Source organism: Peromyscus maniculatus, chromosome 19, assembly GCF_049852395.1.
Source record: "Peromyscus maniculatus bairdii isolate BWxNUB_F1_BW_parent chromosome 19, HU_Pman_BW_mat_3.1, whole genome shotgun sequence".
NCBI lineage: Eukaryota > Metazoa > Chordata > Mammalia > Rodentia > Cricetidae > Peromyscus > Peromyscus maniculatus.
The window spans coordinates 1,573,624-1,590,984 of record NC_134870.1 but is presented as its reverse complement, the minus strand read 5'-3'; the positions used below and the strand labels follow the sequence as shown (position 1 = coordinate 1,590,984).

Below are 17,361 nucleotides of genomic sequence, written 5' to 3'. Positions count from 1 at the left end.
TGTCTCCCTCTCTCTCTCCCCCACAGACACGGAGGTGGGAATAGTGCGCTGTATCCTATTCATACACCTATGGTGGGCTCTGGTGAACTGAGAAGCAAACTCTACCCAGCAATGCATCTCCTCTGACAATGTTCTTACCTGCTAGCGAGCCCTACTTCTGCTAGCTGGTCTCCTGTGTGGAGCTCGTGTTCCCATGCCTACTGACAAGTCCAGAAGGGTTCTCACAGATTTTAGAGATGCCAAAGTTTTCTTTCAGAGTCACCACAGACCACTCTGCTCCTCTCTTTCTGAGAGCCTTCATCTAAAAGGAACATTCTGCCCTGCCGTTACAATAGCTAGGTCTGTGACTGCTACTTTCTTTTTCAAAACACAAATACCAACTGCTATAGGGACAATACTAAACAAAAAGTAATAAATGAAAACAAAAAACAGTAAACACAAAATAAGGCTATTAGTTACTTTGGAGGAGGGTAGCCAATTCGACAGGCACAGAGGCTTTTAAAGACTCTCATATATTCCATCCTTTTTTTGGGGGGTGTACTGTGTACTGTATGCTATAAATATATGTTACTATGATTGATTGATAAATAAAATGCTGATTGGCCAATAACCACACAAAAAGGATAATGTAGGCGGGACAAGGAGAAAAAGGAATACTGGGTAAAAAAAAAGGCTGAGTAAAAGAACACAGCCGGGCGGTGGTGGCGCACGCCTTTAATCCCAGCACTCGGGAGGCAGAGGCAGGCGGATCTCTGTGAGTTCGAGGCCAGCCTGGGCTACCAAGTGAGTTCCAGGAAAGGCACAAAGCTACGCAGAGAAACCCTGTCTCGAAAAACCAAAAAAAAAAAGAACACTAGCCTGCCACCTAGGGAACAACATGTAAAGACAACAGGTAAAGCCACGGAACACGTGGCAACATACAAATTAACAGAAATGGGCTAAGTTTAAATATAAGAGCTAGTCAGTGGTAGGCCTGAGCTAATGGCCAAACAGTCTAATGAGTATAAGCTTCTAAATGATTATTTTATAAACGATTACGGGGTCTGTAGGGCTAAACAACACTAAAAAACTTCAGCTACCAATGGCGCCCAGCGTGGGGCTAAACAAAACTTAAAAAAAAAAAAACTATAGGGGGGTGTTCGAGACAGGGTTTCTCTGTGTAACAGTTCTGGCTGTCCTGGAACTCGCTCTGTAGACCAGGCTGGCCTCGAACTCACAGAGACCCACTGCCTGTGCCTCCCGAGTGTGCCACCACAGCCAATGTTTACGTTTTCCACAGCTCTGTGAATCAAATACGGGAACACACTGAGGTTCTCACTGAGCTACACCTTCAGCCCCTGAGATAAAATTTTAGCAGCAGGGACATCAAGAACACGAGGTGCTACTTAGGAAGGACTAGACAACATGGAGTCCTCAGGAAGGCACCTCTGGACCACCAAACAGCAAGATGGAGCCTGAGGTAAAACCCAACTAACAACCATCTCAGGAAACACGCAACACTCACAAATAAACAGGAGCACTTATTTTCTCCCCAAAAGAAAAAGAAAGAAATTAAGATTTTTAAAACTTGTTCCTGGCATGAAAATAAATGGGCCAAGACATGCGCTTACAGCAGCAATAGAAATCTCAACTCCCAACACTTGCAAACACAGGGTGAATTTTTCAAAGTCCATACCTTTCCTCTACGCCCATTGCCCCCATCTTGGTCTTCCCACTGCCAGTCCACTCCTCGTACGACTCTGGCACCTGCAAAGATTCCTCTGGCTGTAATCTTCTTAGATTTTCTACGAGACTCTAAGAGAACCCTAAAAACAAAAGTTTTGTTTTCACGTTTTATAAAGCTGAGAAATGGTGACTTCTATGTAAAAAAGTAAAACCCTTTATGGGGATAGTGTTAGCTCCTTAAAAGAAAGATAACACTGCACTGCCCATTTTACAAAGGAGGAGCTCAATGCAAGAAAAAAAGGTTTTGCTCAGGCTCACAAAAACACAGAGAGCGATGGAGTCAGAACAGCCTCCTAGTGTGAGCACCTCAGGCTATGGCTCTAAGTGTCCTCTGTTAGGGCCTACTGAAGACAGTATCTCAGGGTAAGCTGCAAACCACACTTGGCTGTGACTTAGGGCACAGTTAGTGGCAGCACTTTGGTCACCTCAAGAGCATGATATGTCTACAAAGAACAGTAGATCTCTACTTCCATCAAATGTCATCAAGAACAGTAAGCTGGGTTCAGAGTGGGGATGGAGGGGTGTCTTAAGAATCTGTGAAAAGTGAGCAATGAATCAAATGCCAGGTTTGACTACACTGCACTGTCTCTGGAGTACTGCACACCATGAGCATTTACACACTGCACTGTCTCTGGAGTACTGCACACCATGAGCACTTACACACTACACTGTCTCTGGAGTACTGCACACCATGAGCATTTACACACTACACTGTCTCTGGAGTACTGCACACCATGAGCATTTACACACTACACTGTCTCTGGAGTACTGCACACCATGAGCATTTACACACTGCACTGTCTCTGGAGTACTGCACACCATGAACACTTACAAACCTTGGGAAAGATTTCACTCAATTATTTGAGCCAGCTGCTTTCTCTGAGGCCATATGCCCCTTACTTGTCTACATCCTTTTTACTCAGATTTTAGGCTTTTGGTTTTTGAATGTTATCTTACAGTTATATTCATTTTTAAAAACCTATTTATCATTCCTTAATTGCAAAAACCAAAAATAACTTTTTTTCCCCCAAAATACTCAGTTTGAATGGCAGGACTGTAATTTGAAATGAGATGCTATGACTAAAACGTGACTCAGTGTGACTGAAATGAGATACTGTTTCCCTATTACTCCTGGCTTTGGCTCTCTAGATGACTTGCTCAAGTGCAGTATCCTATCTACATGAGAAGACTCCACTACCTAAAACTCCACACCCATGAACTATATCCCTGTCATCAATCCGAAGACCTTAGACATTATCCTGTCCAAAACATCATATGATATTCATTCATGATCCATCATTCTTCTTAAATTATAAACTCCTTAAGAAAACTATCTTCAAATCACAAACACAGAAGCTACCATATGGTCTCTCTCTGTGTGTATATAATATCATTCATGTATGCATGCATCTGTGTGTGCAGGTGTGCATACACATGTGTGAAGGTCCAGGGGTCAATGTTGGATGTCACTCAATCACTTTTCCACCTTACTTTTTGAAAGGATGTCTCACTGAACCTGGAATTTGATGTTCAGCTAGACAGACCAGCCAGAGCTCCAAGTTTCTTCCTGTCTGTCTCTCCAGCCACCACACCCAGCTTTCCTCAGGTGCTGGGTACTCAAAGGGAGCACCCCAGGGTTGTGCAGCAAGCATTTTACCAACTGAGCCATGCCTCAAGTCCCCATCCATAATAAATGCCTGTCGACTCAATTAGCAGCCCACAGTATTCATCAGATAGAAATTAAAACAAAGGGTACAAAAAGAAGAAAATTATTCAATTGGGGGGGAAGGGTGGGAGCATTTCCAACTGTTCAGCAATGCTAAGTCTCCATGATAAAGAAAAAAACAGCCAAAATTATCTTATAAAAAAATCAATAATAATTAGAGATCAGCCTGGATTACATTCTGAGTTCAAGGTCAGCCAGAGCTATACAGTGAGACCATGTCTTAAAGAAAGAAATAAGAAAGAAACCGGCATATAATAAAATTCTACCTTTACAGGGTCTCTCACAAATCAACAAGTTCAATCCCACCTAGTCTAGCATGCTATTCATTTCCCCCAAAACTAAATCTAAACTGCCAAAAGAGACTTTCTAATCCTACTTTTAAAGTTAATAGGATAAAACAAAAAGTCATGACTGAAGAAAAACTTGTTTCCCTTACCGTTCACTTCCTGGTGTAGTAATCCTGTAAAAGCGATGCCTTAAGTGATGTTTATCTCCATGATAACAAACGGTGCACAAGTCATAATTTGTGCACTCTGCACATTTCCATCGAATGCCAATGATCGGTTGTTGGCGGCAAGTATCACACATAGTTCCATCATGCTTGATGCCTATGGAAACAGTCACATGCCTAGATTACTCTCAAATACTTATTTGCACACTACTGTGTTGGGAAAACATAACAGCATATTGCAGGTTATTTTAACAAAAGACGAGAAAAAACTCAACACATCTAATTTCAAGGTGATAGATCTGAAATACCTTGATCAATATAAATTATAAGCTAAACATGTTTTCTACTCTCATTAATAAAACACAAACCAGTATTATTTCCCTAGCTCTCATCCATAAATGGAAATCTGGACTTAAAGAAGACAGTCTTTTCCCACCATCTAAGCATTTCTGACTCTAAATACTCAAAACCAGAGGCTGATTAAAGCACTTACAGTGTGAGGATGAAGCCCAGGGTTCAGAGGTGCAAAACCCATGTAATGCCAGGTGGGCTTCCTGCCTGTAATCTCCAGCACTCAGATGTGGACCAGGCTACACTAGCCTTTATCAGATATTCCGTCCCAACAAATGGACAGCATACCCAATGTCAACCTCAGGCCTCCACATGCACACACATTTGTGTGTCCACACCTGCAAACAGGCATGATACAAACATACACACATATATATGAAGGAAAAACCCTTCGGGACTGTTGAGAGAACTGCAACTTATTGTCCAGGTAAATAATTACTCCAAAAGAAATGGACGTTTATCATCATGGTATCATGGAAACAAACCATCAATACACTTAATAAGCACTTAGCAGTGTTTGCCCCCATAACAACTAAGTTTTAGAAAACTATTAGCTAAGGGTGGGGATGGGACACACCCTGCAGTCCTAGCACTTAAGAGATGGGAGAAAGGGACCAGAAATTCAATGTCATCCTTAGTTACACAGCAACTCCCAAGCCACCCTAAGCTACATGAGGAGGCAGTAAGATATATAGCTCAGAATAGCTCAGAATGCTTGCTGCCAAGCCTGACACCCAAGTACCATCTTCAAGACCCACTCAAGAGAAAGGAGGAAAACAACTCTAACAGGTTGTCTTCTGACCTCCACACACTCTCTAAGGCACATGTGAACCTACACACACAAACTCAATAAATAGTAAAAAAGGAAGATTAGCAATTGGTGCTAAGAGCTGGCTCAGAGGTTAAGAACATAAACTGTGCTTCAGAGGGAGTAATTTCTGTCCCCAGCACCCACGACAGGCACCTCAGCTCCATGGAATCCAGCATCCCTTTCTGGACTCTGAGGGGCATCTGCACACTCCACACACTTAAAAATCTTTAAATGGAAAACAACACTATAGTGCGTGATCCTCCCCTTAAAGGACGAACTTGTTACTACTTGTACCTCCCTCAAATCGCTCACACAGGGATGAAACAGACACTGAAAGACCACACAAATTAAGTAACCTTAGGATTGGTGCAATTCTCCTTTATTGTCCTTGACACTACTGTCACTGCTCAGAAGTTGACACCAGTGTCACTACTTCACAAGCACATCCTGGCCACTCAACTATAGCTACGAGCTAGCTCAAGCTCTTTATGACCTCATATAAAATGTTAATACACATTTCAAATTCGAGGCAGGCAGAGAAGAAGGTGGAATTTAGATTAACTAAGATTAGCCATGCTAAAGATTCTCAGTGGGTAACATGTAAATCTTTTATCTGTATTATTTAACTTGGAGAGCTTACCATAATTAAGGAAAAGAAAGGGGATCTTTTCACTCTGAAACTTGCAGCCTCCTTTGGAGAAAGCACAATGTTCTTTAGTGGTAAGGCAGTATGTTCTAAAACTCCAAGAATGTACAGTATGTGCAAGACCCAGGGGACAAAAATAGTAATATTACTACAAAGTTCTAAAAGAACTAGTAACTACTGCTAATAGTAGTAACTAGTAACTACTCCCTAGTAAGAAAGTAAAGTGTATTATTCATTTTCTATACCCAGATAACCAAATTCCAAATGAGGAGATGAACTCAAGAACAAGGCTGTGTTTGAGTCAAAGCAAAGTTGGGGGGAAAGTGGAAGGAGAAAAAACACACTAACAGTTAATTGGGGTGCCTACTGGACAACCCGAGAGTGTAACATCCCAACATCAAATATGCTTTATGCATGACCTTTCAGTCTACTTCACAAATCTTTGGCAGTGGACATCCAAAGTCTACTAACTCATCCAGAATTGTTAACATGTGTATTCATGTGTGCCCATGCGTGTATGCATGCTCAGGGAGGCAAGAATACAAGTTTACATGTTTTCCTCAGAGTATCATCCACCTCCTTTGAGTCAGGGTCTCTCACTGGCCTGAAACTCACCAATTAGGCTAGACTGACTAGCCAGGAAGCCCCAAGGATACTCCTCTGAGATTACAAGCACTCTGCCTGGCCATTTTGACATGGCTTCCAGATAGAATTCAGGCATTTGTGCTTGAAAGGCGCGTTCTTTACTGACTGTGGTGGTTTGAATGAAAATGGCCCCACAGGCTCATGTGGCAGTCATTCTATGAAAGGATTAGGACATGTGGCCTTGTGGGAGTAGGTGTGGCCTTGCTGCAAGAAGTGCATCACTTTTAGGTTTCAGAAGCTCAAGCCAGGCCCAGTGGCTCACACTCAGTCTTTCTGCTGCCTTCAGATCCAGATAGAGAACTTTCAGCTCCTTCTCCAGCACCATGTCTGCCTGCATGCTGCCCTGCTTCCAGCCATGACAATAATGAACTAAACCTCTTCAAGCCAGACCTAATGAAATGTTTTCCTTTGTAAGAGTTGCCATAATCACAGTGTCTCTTCAAGGCAATAGAAACCCCTATTTTTTTATTCTTCAGGGAGGCGGGCAGGGATTCAAATATCACATTCTATAATGTCAAGAGAGGGCAGAATCCCAGTACTTGAAGTGTAGAGGCAGAAGGACTGAATTCAAGCCCAGCCTAGGCTACATGGGGAGAACTTATCTCAAAAAGAAAAGAGAAGGAAGAAAGGGAGGGAGGCTATCAACCAAAAGCCAATAATAATTCTCTAGTTAGGCTGAGGATATGCCTCGGTAGCAGAGCAATAATGTATCTATGCAATCAACGGTCAGCACCAAAACAAATCAGAATGAGTTAAGGGAAGAGTTTCAACAAAATGATAGATGAGTAAACCTTTCAAAGAAGGAAGAAGTCACAGAAGAACAAGAACAAGAGGTGCCATACTTTAGCAGGACCATAAAATATAATCAAAGGTTTGAGATAAATTACAATTAGACTGGGAACTGACAAGTTCAGACATGGTTTCTGACCTGTATATTTATAGTGTTGTATTAAATGTTTAAAAACAGGGTATGTGATTTAAGACCCTAATTCTATAATGTACTAGGTTACACAAAATTTTAAATCAGTTTAAAATATGCTAGGTCCAATATTGTCATTTAAAAACTGAGAAAATACTTCCTTTAAAATGGAGGCCAAAGCAATACAGAGGTGAACCTTAAAAGCTTTAACATATATTCATTAAATGTACTAGGTCCTCTACATGAACAACCTAGTGATCAAAATTACATATCCTACTGGTCAAATTCTATAGCCTTTAAACAGAGGATACTCAATACTTAAAACCCCAGTTCCTCCCCGAGTATTTGATCATTCAGGTGTGAATTAAGCCCACTCCCCCAAAGCTCTGGTGCTCCAGATACGTGTGTTCTCCCAGTTCCTTTCAGTTGTTTTCGCTCCAAAGCTGCCAAGGAAAACAGCTCTCAGCCCAGCAGATGACCCACCCACCACCTCCCACCAGTTAATCAAGATACTTGTACACTACGGCAAGTTAGGTCTGACTATCAATCATCAAAGTTATCATCAGCCACAGATCCCAAAGAAATTATCATCTAGTCTAAGGAGACTGCAGACTGAAATTCAAAACCACAGAAGCACAGCCAGTATCTATTAGTGCTTCAGTCAGTGAGTGCACGTCAAAGGGCTGAACAGAAACTCTCATCTGCTCCTCCGTCTGGGGTCATGAAGGAAGGCACAGCAAAGGGGCTTGGCTCTTTCCTTTATCACAGAATGATTCAGCAAGAAAAAGGTACACAGAAAATCCTTAAATCAGACAAAATGTTTGTAGTCATCCCTTAGATTATTAAGAATAGATTATACTATATACTGTTTTAAAATCACATATAATCAATAGTATATAATGTTCATTTTATAACAATAATTCTGTAATTACTTCTATTGTCATTACTACAAAAGTTCATAAAGTGAAAACATGTTCTCTCACAAGTTTTATCAGTAAATTCTGAAGTTCATCAACAAATAAATGTTTTTGAAGGGTCATAATTATCTGATACAGGACAATGAAAATGATCATTCAGTTTTCCTAAAATAGAAATGTTTGTAGAAATGTCAAGAATCACAATATATCTTATGAATTTTTAGAAATACATAGGCCTGTGAGATGGCTCAGTGGATAAAGGTGCTTGCCACCAAGCTTGATGACATCACTAAGTTAGATCAATGGAACTCACATAGTGGAAAGAGAACCAACTCCCGGAAGTTGTCCTTTGACCTCCATCTATACATAATAAATAAATGTGGCTTTTTTAAAGTAAATAAAGACAAAATTCAAAGATTTTAGTACTCAAATCAATGTATACTGTTTTAGATATGCATTATACTAACTATACTCCTAAAGAACTAGAGTTTTTTTTAAATGAGGGAATATGACAAGCTGTATTTTTAAAATATTACCACACTGATCTAGATGCCATCCCATCTGCTCTCAGTAGCAGACACTGACACTCCACCATGAAAAAGTAGGGTTCAACTTCCCTCCTCAGAACTAAGTGTGAACATCTGGTGTTAGGTCACAAAAGCCTATGCAGATGCCAGCAGAGGTCCTATCTGGTTACTCTCGCTCGCTCGCTCTCACGTGTGTCGCTCTCACGTGTGTTGGAGGCTTGGAGCCTAAAGCTCAAGCCTGGCTGCAATGCCAGAGAAATACCCAAGAATCCCTGAGTGCAACCAGACCCCCAGCTAAAGCTTCAAATGCTGTAAAGTGAAGACAAGACTTTTCTGGCTCCAAAATTTGCTGGCTCCAAATTTCTGACCTACAGGAGCCAACACATAAATCATTTTGCATATGGTTTTTGAGTTATGTTAGGTAACCTTGTTAACTGTAACAAATATCAAAAGTTAAAAACATCTTGTATTTGTTACAGTTCTTCTACAGTATAGTGTACCAAAAATAAGGAACTAAATGTGATTTTTAAAAGAAAAAGAAAAGAAAATCATCAAAGTAGTAGTACGAAGTTTAACCCCATGGGCCTAGGAATGCAGGTCAGCAGGACAGAGCACTTGCCTATGATGTTCCATAGGGTTGGATTCCCAGCAGCACAGGAACAGGAAGAATGAACAAAAGTTAATTAGCAAATATTTCAATTTTAAGGAGGATTTTCTAAGCATGAAACAATCTCAGAAGCTACATGTGGAGTGAACACACACATATTTGTGCACACGTATGTAGAGGGCTTCCCCATCTTTGTACTGATGCTGAGGATCCACACTCAGGTCCTCCACTTGCACGGCAAACACTTGACTCACTGAGCCATCTCCCCAGCTCCCATATTCTATTATTTATGTTTCCAAATTGCTTAAACTTTTATTAGAAGAAAATTGTTAATTTTGTAACGTAAGGAGAAAAACGGTGGAAACCAACTTTATTTCTCAAACTGGCATAGTTCAAAGGTAAGATTTCAAAGCTGGGTGGATGCATCCATCATAATCCCAGCACCACCAAGTGGAGTGAGGAAGACCGCCACAAGTTCTGGACTAGCCAAGGCTACATAGTGAGACCGTGAGTCAAAAAGATCAAAAATAAATAAAAATCAAAAGTAAAAGTAAAAAACTAAAAATACTATTCCAGGTTTATTAGCTATGTCAAGAAAAGTCAATCAGATACTAGTGAGAGGAAAATACAGACACGACCTCTGCTGAAGACACTCATACAATGTTTCAAATCATTTAAGACTTTTACCCTGCTTTCAAAATCTTTTTAAGGCACAAATAATTATTTGTATAAAGACAAAAACTTAACAGATGTTGAAAATATGGGGCTATATGTATACAAACTATATTAACTCAAAGGAAATTTTATAGTTAAAACACACAAAATGTTGCCATGTTAAATATTTTATCAGTTTACCTAGTCTGCAAATATCTATAATGAAACATTTTATTTTAAAAATTTACGTGCTATACCTGCACAGACAAACCAGAAAGAAAATTGCCAAAATATGCTGTGAAACTGCCCTTTGCAGTTTTCCCAAGGATCTACACTAAGCATGTGTTAATTCTAAGAACTGGAAAAAGAGAACACTTAAAAATGAAACTACTGCACCAGAGATGTTGGGTATCTCACTTAAAATCTTACATTAGTAAGAGGGCACACAGCTGCTACTGAGATTTTTTTTTAACCTTACACTGAGTTATATCTTGCTTATGAAGACATCTGCTATTTTACAAGTATACTATCCAAACCACACACAGTAATCTCTATCTCATTGCAGGAAAGCTGACCAAAATTGTTGTCACAGACACCAGTAGTAGTAAACATCCACAAAATGGTTGTTTCTGAACAGACCAGAGTAGAACTCCATGTAATCCCAAAAGTAAAGCACATTGACCCAGTCAATACCCCTAAAACTAACTGTGCAGCTGAACAAAGAGGATAAAAAAAAAATTCTATCCTGAAGTCCCCACCTAATAAAAACACAGTTTGGATCTACTACCCTATATACATTTTTCATCTCTAAGTTCCTTTTCTACAAAGTACAATGATAACATTCATGAGCTCATAAACCTGCATACAGACACACAAGGACAACTGACATCACAAAGGGAAAAAAAGCAACCTTCTGCAATTTACAATTAATGGTTTTAAAGACTACTTCAGGAAAACCACCAATGCACACAAAAGCACATCTAAATCCTTTCTTGGTTCCCACAGTTCAAATGCCAACAAAGCCACTGAACAGCTGTGAAACAGACCAGCACTGAGAGTTAGAAAAAAAAGTAAACAAGCAACCCTCCCACTACCACCATTGGCACTGTAGGACTTATAAGGAGAATGCAACTGACTTTAAAACAAAAGCCGATGGTTAAATAAAACCTAAAGCGGGAGAAAGGGCATTAAACAAGGCCAACATTTCCCTGATCTTTAAGGATGCTAAAGCTTAGCATTTCTCATCTAAAACTGTTAGCTCCAGCAGAGTTCCCTAGCTAAACCTATTAGCACTTTTTCTCCTTGCTGCTGCATGTGGCATTACCCTGGAGAGTTAGTTAATGCTCTTTTCTCCCATGCTTTATGAAAACACCTGCCACCACTAAATGAATGACCTGATGAAAGCTTTGACCCATTCTACTAAAATTCAAATGACCATCTGCTCTCAGTTTTCACAACATCTCTCCTAAGTTCAACAAAGAATTTATATAGCTAACAATTTTGCATTGAAAATATTTAGATACAGTACAGTATGTTGGCAAGATCAATAATCAAAAATAAAAATAAACAAGTTCTTAAGAGAACCAGTAAAAATAAATAAATAAATAAATTCACAAAGTACTGCTTAAGGTAAACTGTTAAATCTATAAAGAAAAAAGGCAACAGAACTGGAATTTCCCTACAAGCAGTTCAGTGTGAGAAGCAAACTCAGTGAGACAAGAATGTCTAAATCGGGGCAAACAGCAAAAGAAAAATTGAACAATTGTTGATGAACAAGAAAATAGGAGTATGTAGTAAATACACAACAGAACATGGGAAGTGAATAAACTACTGCATACAGTTTACAGACATAAAAACAATACATAAACACAAAGAAACTCATGGAAAGGAAAGAAACTAATTTCTGACAATCACCTTCGAAGATGGAGGCAGGCAATGTATGAATGCACAGGTACTCAAATAACTGGCAAAATGGCCTCTAGATGAAGTTGATGAGATGCTATTCTATTAATTATCTACTTAGATATCTTAAGTATTGTATGATAAATTTCAAAACTTTTTAGAAATAAAAACCAAATATGCCCAGCAAACTAAACTAGCACAGTACCTAGCAAACCATGAAATTCTGTACAGACTAAAAGACTTCTAACATCAGAATGAGTTCAGTGGTGTGTGTCTTCATCCCAGCACTCGGGAGGCAGGGGCAAGAGGATCTCTGTGAGCTCAAGGCCAGCCTGGGCTAGAAAGAGTGCCAGGAAAGCCAGGGCTACATAGAAACTCTGTCTCAAAACATCGTGCGCGTGCACACACACGAGAGAGAGAGAGAGAGAGAGAGAGAGAGAGAGAGAGAGAGAGAGAGAGAGAGAGAGAAGGGAGGGAGGGAGGGAGATTTCTAACATAAAAAATAATTAAAAAGTCAACAACCCACTACTCAAATATAATTAATTTGGCCATAAATGTTGTCATCATTCAACCGAAGAGTTCTCTGCTTTATGGACTCATTAAACTTTAGCTGTTTCAAATGTGACAGAAAGGGTTAGCCACATTGAGTCTGTGAATGAAAACTCCTGAAGAGCATCTGCATCTTCAGACAATGACTGATCAGAATTTCAGTACTGTGGAGACTGCAATGTTGCAGGTCCAGTGGCCTATTATCTTCCTTGCCCATGGCTGCATCAGAACTCATATCGTGTGACTAGTAAACAGAAGCCTGCCACAATCTCCTAACTTAGACCACTTGCTTCCACCAACCTAAGAATGACATCAGCATCTTGGACCTCTAGGAAAACTCCTTCTTGCCACAATTGCCTCTCTGATGTACCACCAATGTATTTTAAATCTGCCTTGATTTATGACTTTCTCTGTTTTGTAAAACTATAAAATTTCATGAAACTGCTTCCATGTTGGAACCTGGAATTTGGGACAACCTAAGTCTGTGTTCCCAGGCCACAGTCACTAACAAATGGCTGCAGAATAAACTCTCTCTTGTTCCCTCTAAGATGAGAGCTGTGGTTACTGTGTACATGAGTCTACTACACAATAATTAAAATCCTTACTGAGGAGGGCAACGGTTCTCACCCTTGACCTACCAACTCTATTCTATATTTCTTACTCTTGAGAAGTGCTAAATTAATTAAAATATCAATTGTTATTAATAAGAGCCACTACTTACCAAGCTTGGTGCTCTACATACTTTTTTTGTTTGCTTTTGGGGTTTTGTTTGTTTGTTTGTTTGTTTGGAGACAGTGTTTCTCTGTGTAGTTTTGGTGCCTGTCCTGGATCTCGCTCTGTAGACCAGGTTGGCCTAAAACTCACAGAGATTCGCCTGTCTCTGCTTCCCGAGTGCTGGGATTAAAGGCATGCGCCGCCACCACGCGGCCATCTACATACATTTTATTTAACTTTCCCAACAATCCTAAAATAGCTATTATTCTGTTTTTACAGATGAAGAAACTGAGGCTCAGAGAAGTAACTTGCCTAGAGTGACACACTCAACTTCAAATTCAGTGTGACTGATGACAAGGCTAACTTCTTGATCGACAAGCTGTATTCTAAAAGTCTCCATTTGCCCAACATGGTACTGACTCATTTGAAGAACGATACGGTATCTCGGGCACATTTCCCATTTGACCTACTGAATTCAAGATGTAAATTATTAAACTGCAATAGTAAAATAAATCCCAAAGGAAATACATTTTAAATATTCAAAAGATTGAGGGCCCAATGGTGTACATCTTTAATCCCAGCACTTAGGAAGCTGAGATAGGCAGATCTCTGAGTTTGAGGCCAGCCTGGTCTGGTTCCAGGACAGCTAAGGCCACACAGAGAAACCCTGTCTCAAAAAACCAACCAACCAACCAACAAACAAACATATCCAGTTTAAGCCTGACATGGTGGCGCACATCTGTAATCTCAACACTGGGGAAGCAGAGGCAGGGAGGTTGTTGCAAATTCAAGACCAGCACAGTCTACATATCAAGCTTATATCAGAGACTGGGGGGAGGACATTAAAATAACTCCATTAAAAAGCCAAAACTCATTATTTGACTTTAAGAAGCAGAATATTTGTGCACCCTGACATACTCCAATTTTATTATGTAGGTAAAAAAAAATTAAGACTTAAGGCCAAGGAGATCACAGACTAGACCTGAATCTCTATAATTTGTGAACCGTCAGCCCATTCAGTTCATTTCAGATGGCCTGGTTTGTCATCAACAAATGAAGCCCACATTCTTAGGAGGATTAAGAAGCCTTTACTAGTCTAACAGGCTGGAGCTCAGTAAATGTTCACTCAACCTAGTTAAACAGACTCATTTGGTAAAATCAGGAACTGTAATGATCTTGATTCTCTGACTCCCAAGCGTCTGCATTTTCCACTGCTTCCCAAAGAAACTAGGATGGGGAAGCCCACCACACATAATGCCAAATATGAGAGTTCCAATCTCTAATTACTTTCTGTCACTAGCCCTGAAAGATTCCTTGAGATCAAATGATTTCTTCTAAATCAAAAAGTTTCCACTCCATTTCTTATTGTTTTTTAATTACTTATTTACTTTTATTTTATGTGCATAGTTGTTTTGCCTGCATGTGTAACTGTGTGAAGGTGTCAGAAATCCTGGAGCTGGAATTACAGACAGGTGTGAGCTGCCATGTGGTTGCTGGAAATTGAACCCTGGGTCCTCTGCAATAACAGCCAGTGCTCTTAATTGCTGAGCCATCTCTCCAACCCCTCCACTGCTTGTTTTTAAAAACAAAATTACCATCAAGTTAGCCCTGGGGTGCTGGTGAGATGGCTCAAAGAGTCAAATAAACATGCTTACTGCCAAGTCTGATGGCTTGAGTTTGATCCCCAGGACCTCTGCACGGTGTAGAAGAGAAGCAAGTTCTTCAAGCTGATGTGCTGTGGCACATATGTGGCATACACACACACACACACACACACACACACACACACACACACACACACACGAACATAAAACAAAACTACACCCAGCCCTGGTATAAATAACCAAATACTCCTATCCCAAGTGTGTTCTGAGAATATAAATAGTTCTGAACAAAGTAAGAATCTACAAAGGTCAAGACCCTTAGAGAAGATGACGATGATGATGATGATGATGATGATGATGATGGAGAAGTATGGACATCTAGACTCTGCTGTTTACTTACTATCTCCTCCACTTTATTTAAACTCCACCTTATCTGGTTATATCCCACAAGTTCATTTACACACTAATTGGTTAAAAAACAGAACTCATTTTTCCTGAAGAAAAAAAGTTTTAAAGGTAATGTGAGAACATGACTAGTTCATAAAACCTGTTTATTCTAAAATACAATATATAGAGCTATCTGGTAAAATTGTTGCTGTGTTCCTAATCCATCTAAGGACATAATTCAATCACGGTAACACCATTTCTTCGTGATAGCAGTGTGGGGACATACTTAAGAATACAGGTAAAGATATGGTCTAGGACAGTGGTTCTCAACCTATGGGTCTGGACCCTTCTGGGGGGATCAAATGACCCTTTCACAGAGGTCACCTAAGACAATCAGAAACCACAGATATTTACATTATGATTCATAACAGTTGCAAAATTATAGTTATGAAGTAGAAATAAAAATAATTTTATGGTTGGGTGATGCAGAATATTAGTTTACACCGTGAAGATGTATCTTTGTCAAGGCAACTTCTGGTTGGTTTAATCAAGAGCTGAATGGCAAATAGCTACTCAGGAAGAGGTTAGACAGGACTTCCGGGGACAGAGGACTCGGGGAAGAACAAAAGTGGAGTTGCCAGCCAGCCAGCACAGAGGAAGTAGGATGGGCAGTATAGAGAGATGAGGTATTGTGCCATGCAACTAAATGTAGATAAAAAATATGCATTAAATTTTAAGAACTAGTTAGGAACAAACCTAAGCTAAGATCAAATTTTCATAATTAATAATAAGTCTCCATGTCATTATTTGTGAGCTGGCAGCCCAGAGAAAAATCCGTCTACAGTTGGAGGTCATCACAACATGAAGAACTGTATTAGAACAGCATTAGGAAGGTTGAGAACCACTGCTCAAAGAGGACAAAGAACTGTCCCACAGGTGTATACAGTGCACAGCTACCGCTTGTTCATCAGTTTCAAAACGAGAAGTGTGACCCAGGTTCTGTGGAAGACAGTCCTGTGAAATGCAGGGCAACGTCCACCTTCAGAACCGGTTCTATTAGGAGGAAGAGCCACAGCCACGGGAGGAGGTGCACAACTGACTGGCCTTCCAGTGGGAGAGCAATCAGGAGATGTTAGCATCGCACCAGACAGCACGACGGGGCCTTGCATGGAGAGAGACTTCCCTGAAAAACCCAGAGAGCTTTGTTAGGAGAAGTACCTCAAGAAATAGGACAGCATTGTGGGGAGTGGATGGGAAAAGAGACAGTTTCTTACATGTAATTCCAAAATCCAAAACACTTTTCCCCCCAAACATTTTTTTTTAAAAACGGAGCAGCAAACTCCCTCATGGTAGGCCCTGACCTAAGCTAAGAGGCTCCATATAGTAGATAATAAATAGCTCTTCCCCTGGGATCATGCATATACATCACTACAGAATTTCATGTATTTGTTACAGAATGCTCCTATGAACCTCAAAGTGTAAAGTGTTATGAGGCAAACATACCATATAACTCCCTCTACAATCCAAAGAAGTAAACTCAATGCCAACCATCCTGATTAAGAAGTTGTAGAGGTCCCTTAAAACTACTTTTGAGCTGGGAATGTAGCATGTGCCTATAGGTAATCAGGAAACTAGGCAGCAAGTGTAGCTTGAGTTTTCCGGCCTTGCCCACAGTCAGGACAAATCTCTGTCACCCGCCAGTCCCACAGCCGCTCAGACCCAACCAAGCAAACACAGAGACTTATATTGCTTACAAACTGTATGGCCGTGGCAGGCCTCCTGCCAACCGTTCCTATATCTCAAAGTAACGCATTTCTACAAATCTATACCTTGCCACGTGGCTTGTGGCTTACTAGCATCTTCACATGCTGCTTGTCCTGGCAGTGGCTGGCTATATCCCTGAACACACAGATATCTATGGGATTAAAGGCGTGTGCCACCACCGCCACACTCTTGCTATGGCTCTAATAGCTCTGACCCCCGGACAACTTTATTTATTAACATACAATCAAAATAATATTTCAGTACAATTAGATTACCACCACAAGCAAGATCAAAAGTTCACGGCCTGCCTGAACTTCATAGGAGAGCCTGTCTCAAAACAAAACAACTCTCACTTACATGTTTACTTCTCCCACCCCCAAAATCTAAGAGTAAAATTAAGTTTTACCAATTATAAATTAGTCAACTAACCCTAGCACCCTCGGTAGGTCCCTCTAAATTCAC

At 40.3% G+C, this 17,361-nt stretch overlaps 1 protein-coding gene across 2 annotated transcripts in view; it reads right to left on the bottom strand.

The window, feature by feature from the left end:
- The window catches only part of Mib1 (MIB E3 ubiquitin protein ligase 1), a 115,024-nt gene that overhangs the window by 83,638 nt on the left and 14,025 nt on the right, over positions 1-17,361 (bottom strand). For both annotated transcript variants that reach the window (XM_076554721.1, XM_076554720.1), the window contains exons 2-3: positions 3,888-4,059; positions 1,676-1,805 (exon numbers count right to left, since the gene is read on the bottom strand). In XM_076554721.1, the coding sequence (XP_076410836.1) occupies positions 1,676-1,805; positions 3,888-4,059 (302 nt within the window). The remainder of the gene's footprint in view (positions 1-1,675; positions 1,806-3,887; positions 4,060-17,361) is intronic.